The sequence below is a fragment of the Haliaeetus leucocephalus genome, unplaced genomic scaffold (genome assembly GCF_000737465.1).
Source record: "Haliaeetus leucocephalus isolate CR32 unplaced genomic scaffold, Haliaeetus_leucocephalus-4.0 Scaffold973, whole genome shotgun sequence".
In the NCBI taxonomy this organism is placed as follows: Eukaryota; Metazoa; Chordata; class Aves; order Accipitriformes; family Accipitridae; genus Haliaeetus; species Haliaeetus leucocephalus.
This window is the reverse complement of record NW_010973409.1, coordinates 1,915,760-1,921,765: the sequence shown is the minus strand read 5'-3', so window position 1 is coordinate 1,921,765 and position 6,006 is coordinate 1,915,760. Positions and strand designations below refer to the sequence as shown.

At 36.2% G+C, this 6,006-nt stretch overlaps 1 protein-coding gene across 8 annotated transcripts in view; it reads right to left on the bottom strand.

Moving 5' to 3' along the window:
* The window catches only part of SLC4A7 (solute carrier family 4, sodium bicarbonate cotransporter, member 7), a 68,225-nt gene that overhangs the window by 34,777 nt on the left and 27,442 nt on the right, over nucleotides 1-6,006 (bottom strand). For 4 of the 8 annotated variants that reach the window (XM_010584327.1, XM_010584329.1, XM_010584330.1 and 1 more), the window contains 2 exons: nucleotides 4,987-5,175; nucleotides 1,789-2,157 (listed from right to left, as the gene is read on the bottom strand). In XM_010584327.1, coding sequence (XP_010582629.1) covers nucleotides 1,789-2,157; nucleotides 4,987-5,175 — 558 coding nt within the window. The remainder of the gene's footprint in view (nucleotides 1-1,788; nucleotides 2,158-4,986; nucleotides 5,176-6,006) is intronic. The other 4 variants (XM_010584333.1, XM_010584334.1, XM_010584335.1 and 1 more) reach the window with 2 other exon arrangements.

The following is a 6,006-nucleotide window of genomic DNA, read 5'->3' as shown; positions in this document are numbered from 1 at the left end:
GGGGGGGGGGGGGGGGGGGGGCGGCGCACCCAGGAAACAAAAATGTCTTCCATCATTATTGCTGTTCATCTTTCTCTGGAAAGACTTTTATTTATAGATTAAGTGGGAAATCATCCCTTTCAGATTTTTCCTTTATGAGAAACATCCCCTTGAGGCACAAAAGCAATTTGAACATGACTTGGAGATTCTGTTGGAAAGCTTTATTAGTGATAATAATAGCATCGAGTACTTGATCTTCATTTATTTGCCTTCTCTTGCGTTCTAAAGACCTTGGGTCTGGCATGCTGTCATTCCTGTCAGATGAGTAGAAAAATGAAAACTGGAAAACCAATTACAGCTGCTATTTTATTTCTGGTTCTTCATTACCTTTGAAAGATCACCCATGAAAGAGAATGATCTTCATGTGAATTCTCTTAATTTCCCACAAGGAAGTCAGAGAAATAATTTTTTGTTTGCTTTTCTGAATTTAAGTAAGGATGGGACCCCTACTCCAACTCAAGATAACAGCCTACAACATAGTTTGCTCTTTCCTTTCAGTGACTTAGCTGCAAAATGTGAGAAGACAGATAACCAGAGCCTTTTCTGGCAGCGTATTTTCACTGCTCTATGTAACAGTGTGCTCTTACTTATTAAACAAGTGAGGAAGGACAACGAAGAAAAGCCTCACTGATGAAAGAATTGAGTGAAATCAGCTTCTCCTCCCCCCAGTACACATAGGTGTAAAGCAGTCAAGTCTATAAGCTAGATGCTAGATTTTGGCAAGATAAGTTTCTGGGAAGGAGGGAAAGGAGGAAAAAAAAAAAAAAAAGCAGGAGGAGCCTGAAGGCTAAAAAGAAATGTGATCCCCTTAAAGACATGAGCTATCTAGAAGAATCCTGAAGTCTCTAAATAGGTGATAATTTTGCAAAAGTAAAGCAAGTATAACAGTATGTATGCAGAATGCACGAGTTATGAAACATTTACTAAAAACGATTAAAGAAGCCATCAGAACTTTCCAGCCTTTCAACTTCCCTATATATTGACACACCTTTTTACATGCGAAGAACAATAGCTTTGCAAGACAACAACTTAATAAATTGCTGAGCTCTGACCTACAATTATAAACTCTTAACTACCTTATCCTATTTTGCATATCAAACGCAACGAAACAGTTACCAAGTGTCTGATGCTGAAGCAGTGCACTAATGGATAGCTATCTGGGAACAGTTGTAGGTGAACTGAACCTGCCAATTCCGTCATAAACTACTACTGGTTTTAATTGCCCTAGTTTTTCAAAAGCACAAAGGCAAAAATAAAACTGCTTAAAGACTTCATGATACAACTAAACTACGAACTCTACTGATAATTGCATCCTTCCTAATTCTTTTTGTATTCATCTCTAATACTTCGCTACATCTTCAGCTGTAGCTATCTCAGGATATCAAACACTGTTTTAAAATACTAACTCAATCACTGACAAAAACAACAAATCAAAACCCGACATGGACTGTAGGTGAGTGAAAGGAAAAGGCCACCATTTTTGACATTTTGCTTATATATTATATTTTAAAACCATATTCCTTTTTATTTACACAAATGAAGGTTAAAGAATTTTTTTGCTGGCTTTAGTTAAAAGCTAAAAAGTTAAAAATGCCGAACAAGAACACAGTCACAACTGAGAAGACATAAAACATGCAGGCAGAGGTAACATATTCCTTTGTGCCCAAGTTATGTGCCAAAAACATCGCAATGCAAGTGATCCAGATGCAGACAGCATTGCACATGGACAGCTTAAATTTCAATAGTTGCCTGGTGTTTTGTCAATATTTTCCTCTGTCTTCTTTTCCTGGCTTTCCTGGACTTCTAAGTCCTCCTCAGGTGGATGGATTATTACTGAAGGAATATCATCACTGGCAGGTGACACCAGCAATTCCTTGCCCTGAAGTGGACTTGGCTGGGCACTTGTGGTTGGCAGGTGGCTGCAGGTAGGACTGGAAGGTGGTGTGTTTTGAGGGGTAGTTACAGGGGTTGTACACCTTGAGGTTGCCGGCGTTCCAGCTCTTGAAGAAGGAAGAAGGTAATTGAGAAGAACTGACAAACGGTTTTCTCCTCTCAGGGAAATATTTGAGGCGGAGAGACCTGTTCGCAAAGAGTGGCGGGAGGCTGAAAGGCCTTCCCCTGAGATAAAACAAATGAAACACCATGAGGCTTACAACAGGGATATTACTCAAAAACCCACAGACACAAATATGCATTAACAATTTACATAGTAAATTGCAAGCTTTACGGGCCAGAACTGTCATACTCATGCAAGTAAGACAAGAGATAAGAGCAAATCTGATTTCAGACATTAGAAAAATCAGAAATTACTGATGAGTACTAATTAGAACGCCAAAGATATGTGGGAGAAGATATTATCTTAAAGTCAGTATGATTTGTTAATGGAACAAAAAAAATTGAATCTCTTGAAACTGACTCTTAAAATTTTCCTAGAATTTCTTATCTCAAGTTGCACAGCAGCTACCTTTAATGCCATCCAAAAAACATAGTAAAAAAACCCTTAGTAGCCAAAACATTACAAGACTTCACAGTTAACTGCATCCATTATATACAAAGAATTGTTAATTTTTAAAATTAAAATATTTCAAAGTCAACATGATCGAACATATCTAATCATGTTAGATGCAACTGTCTTCCAATAAAAGTCTTGTTTTAATAAGAAGTTTCCTAGCCATCTGTAGTCTCCATATATACTTTTGAAGTGGGCAGGAGGATGAGACACATAGTCCCTTCTCCATTTCATCTTGCTGTGACTTACCCAATATCCCCATTTGCCTAAAACCAAACACATTCTCCAAAATCCATTGCTACTATTCTTGCCCTATCCAGTTTCAATGTCCCACTAATTTCATATAAAGCAAACAAAGTCTTGTCACAGTTCTCTCAGATTTAAGTTTGTAATGGATTTCAGTTCTTCCTTAAGCAGGAAGAGAGACTGTCTATCCTGACATCAGTACTTCCGTTAGAAGGTTTAGCAATACCATTCACTCCGTTTACTACAAACACTTTTCCTGGGATGGCAGTCTCCTTGAGACGAATACCAATTACTTCTCCTACAATCTCTGAAATCGAACACGTGCTGTTTTCAAGTACCATGCCATCAAGCAAGGAAACAGAAAACTAGACACATTTAGACTCACATTTATACTGGGCACTACAGAGACCAACATGTTGAACAATCCTAGAATAATTTACAGAAGGAAGCGCAGAAAGTATGCCTAGGTAAAGTTCACGTACATTTGCCCGCCCCCCCAACAATGGAAGAGTGGATCCTACAGATACAAACTTGATTTAAATTAAGAATGAAAGCCTCAAAGATCAACTATTAAAACTGCAGTGCAGTAAAGACAAGAGGACCAATAAAGAAAACTGGTTGTCTATATTAATCACTACAATAATTAGACTTCTGTCAGTATATCTGTGATGAATCACCAACATGAGGTGTCTGAACACACACAGGTGTAAAAAGGAGCCTAAAAAGCATTATGCACATATGCGTGTTTGGTTTACCAGTTTATTAGAGGGTAACCACAGGATTATAAAGAAAAACTAAATCAGTATACACTGGCAAAGAGTTCATCATGTTACACTGGTTTCTTGTTTCAGCATATATCCCATATTCTATTGTAGGAATAGTATTAAGAATGAAATGCTCTGGGAAGTGGAAGTGATATATATAGATAGATATATATACGAAAAGTAACTGACAAGCAAGAGACCTCAAATACAAAATTCTCAGAATTACAACTGGGGATACACATGTTCAAGGATGGGTAAAACCAAGTTTATATGTGAAATTTTCACGTTTGCTCAACAAAACAGGAAAGTCAGAAGTTATAGAAGAAATTATGCTCTTATGTAAATTGGTTGTATTTTCATTCTAGAAAAAAAATAATTCTGAAACTATCAGGTACATATTTAAGCATGCGTCATATATTCACTAGCTAACAAAAAGTATCAGCAAGGTTGGACATTTGCTGGAGCATATTCCATGTATAGAACTGAGAGCTCCCAACAAGCACTTAATTAACTGGAGCACATTCTAAGCAATGAGGCATCTTTCAAGACAGCAAAGGAACTTCACTTCAAGGAATGATTCATTAAATCAGTACCAAGTTTTCACTAGACAAAAAAATTTAGTTGAAATTATATGTGTCTTAGTTAATGCAAGGCAAAAGAAAACAAAGAACAGAGACGGAAATAGAGGCCATAAGAAATAAAAGAATAAATGTATGCAGGTCTGCAGTATATATTGCTATTTGGCCTTTGGAAATGGATGTCTAGAGTAATTGTATTGATATTCCAGAATATTTTCAGGAATTGGTTCAATAAAAGATGTGGTACAGCCTATAAAAACAATGCAAATACCTTTCTTGAGTTTGGGGGGGGGTTTCCCCCATTAGATCCTTCTCTACAAAACAAGGTAAAAATAAACAGCGTCCTAGCTAAAAGTAATTTCTTCACCATTAGCATAGTGAACTTCTATCCATATTAACATAACAACACTGGATTAAAACATAGTAATTGTCAGCACCACTGAACTCATGACATGACCACAAAGTAAATCTCTAGTATAAAGACTGAATAAGCAAGTAGGATCCATCTGACAAACATATAAAGCTATGCCACGATGCTGAAATTCCTCAAACATTACACATTTTATTCAAGCATAGCCTAAAAAGCTTTAGGACCAATGTAGGTCTATTTCTATACTTCAAAACAATAATGCATGCTATGTATACAAGCAGGAGTACAATGTTTGAGTAAATTCAAAAATATATGGAAACATCATCCACAGCTACACATCACACACGCTGTTATCATTAGTTCTTTGTTTATCGAGAAGGAAACACTTATCTGCTATTATCAGCTGAATTTTCCTTCATCTCCCAGTGAGAACATTATTTAAACAGGTTAGAACAAACTGGATGCTACAACTTATCTCACCATTTCGTTCAAGCAAGTGAGGGTCAGAATGTTTCTTGCCTATATCTGCAAAAGACCGAACCAGGGGAATCCGATTGCTGAATTTTTTCTCATTCTGATGATGGTGCCTTTTTAGAAGAGCCTCTCTCACATTCTCTCTTATGGATTCATCCAGCTGGCCAGAGGCAATCATGTTGTCCAAAACCATATCTACATAATAAGAACAACAAAAAAGAAAATTATATATATGGCTATCAAATCTCTCCTTCACCACACTCAAGCATTGTGGTTGCACCAAACAATAAGAAAAAAATTAAAACTATTTTAAAAAGTAAAGTCTTTTCTTTAGCAAAGTCATCTTCAAGAATCCACAGGAAATTTTCAAAGATGTCACTAAACAAACAAATGTGAGAATAAGGAAAGCACAACAAGCGGATCCAAAAGACAGTACTTATTTTTTAAAATTATGCTATTAATAAGTTACTTGATATAATTTATTGTCATTTACTTCAGCTTTCAATGGCAACTCCCTTTCAAAAAAAAAAAAAAAAAGCATCTATGTATTCAACAACGCTCCACTAGAAGTGAACACACAAAGACAGAAACACAACAGAGAATAGACTTATGACAGTCTTAACCTGGTGTTCCCTGTTTTGAAAGTGTATGACTATATAAAATGGAAAGTTATTATAGAATGAAATGAATTCCTTAACTCCTCTGTCACCTTCAGATGCCCTAAGTTCCTCTATGGAACTTCATGCGATTCACATGCTTTAGAAGAGGAAGTGTAAAACAAAAGCTAGTTACATCGCCTAAAACTAACTAATCAGCTGTCAAACAACATCAAGTTTGAAAAAGGCATCTCATCAGTATGCTCAAACCAGGAAAGAAAGCATCTGCTGTGATTTCTTAGCTGTCTTTTTTTTTTTTTAATTAATTAAAAAAAAAAACAACAAAAAAGCTGCACAAATCAACACAAACTTATGTGACAGCTTTTAAAGTATATTTTGCCAGTCTTAACTGATGTATCAAGAACCTAAC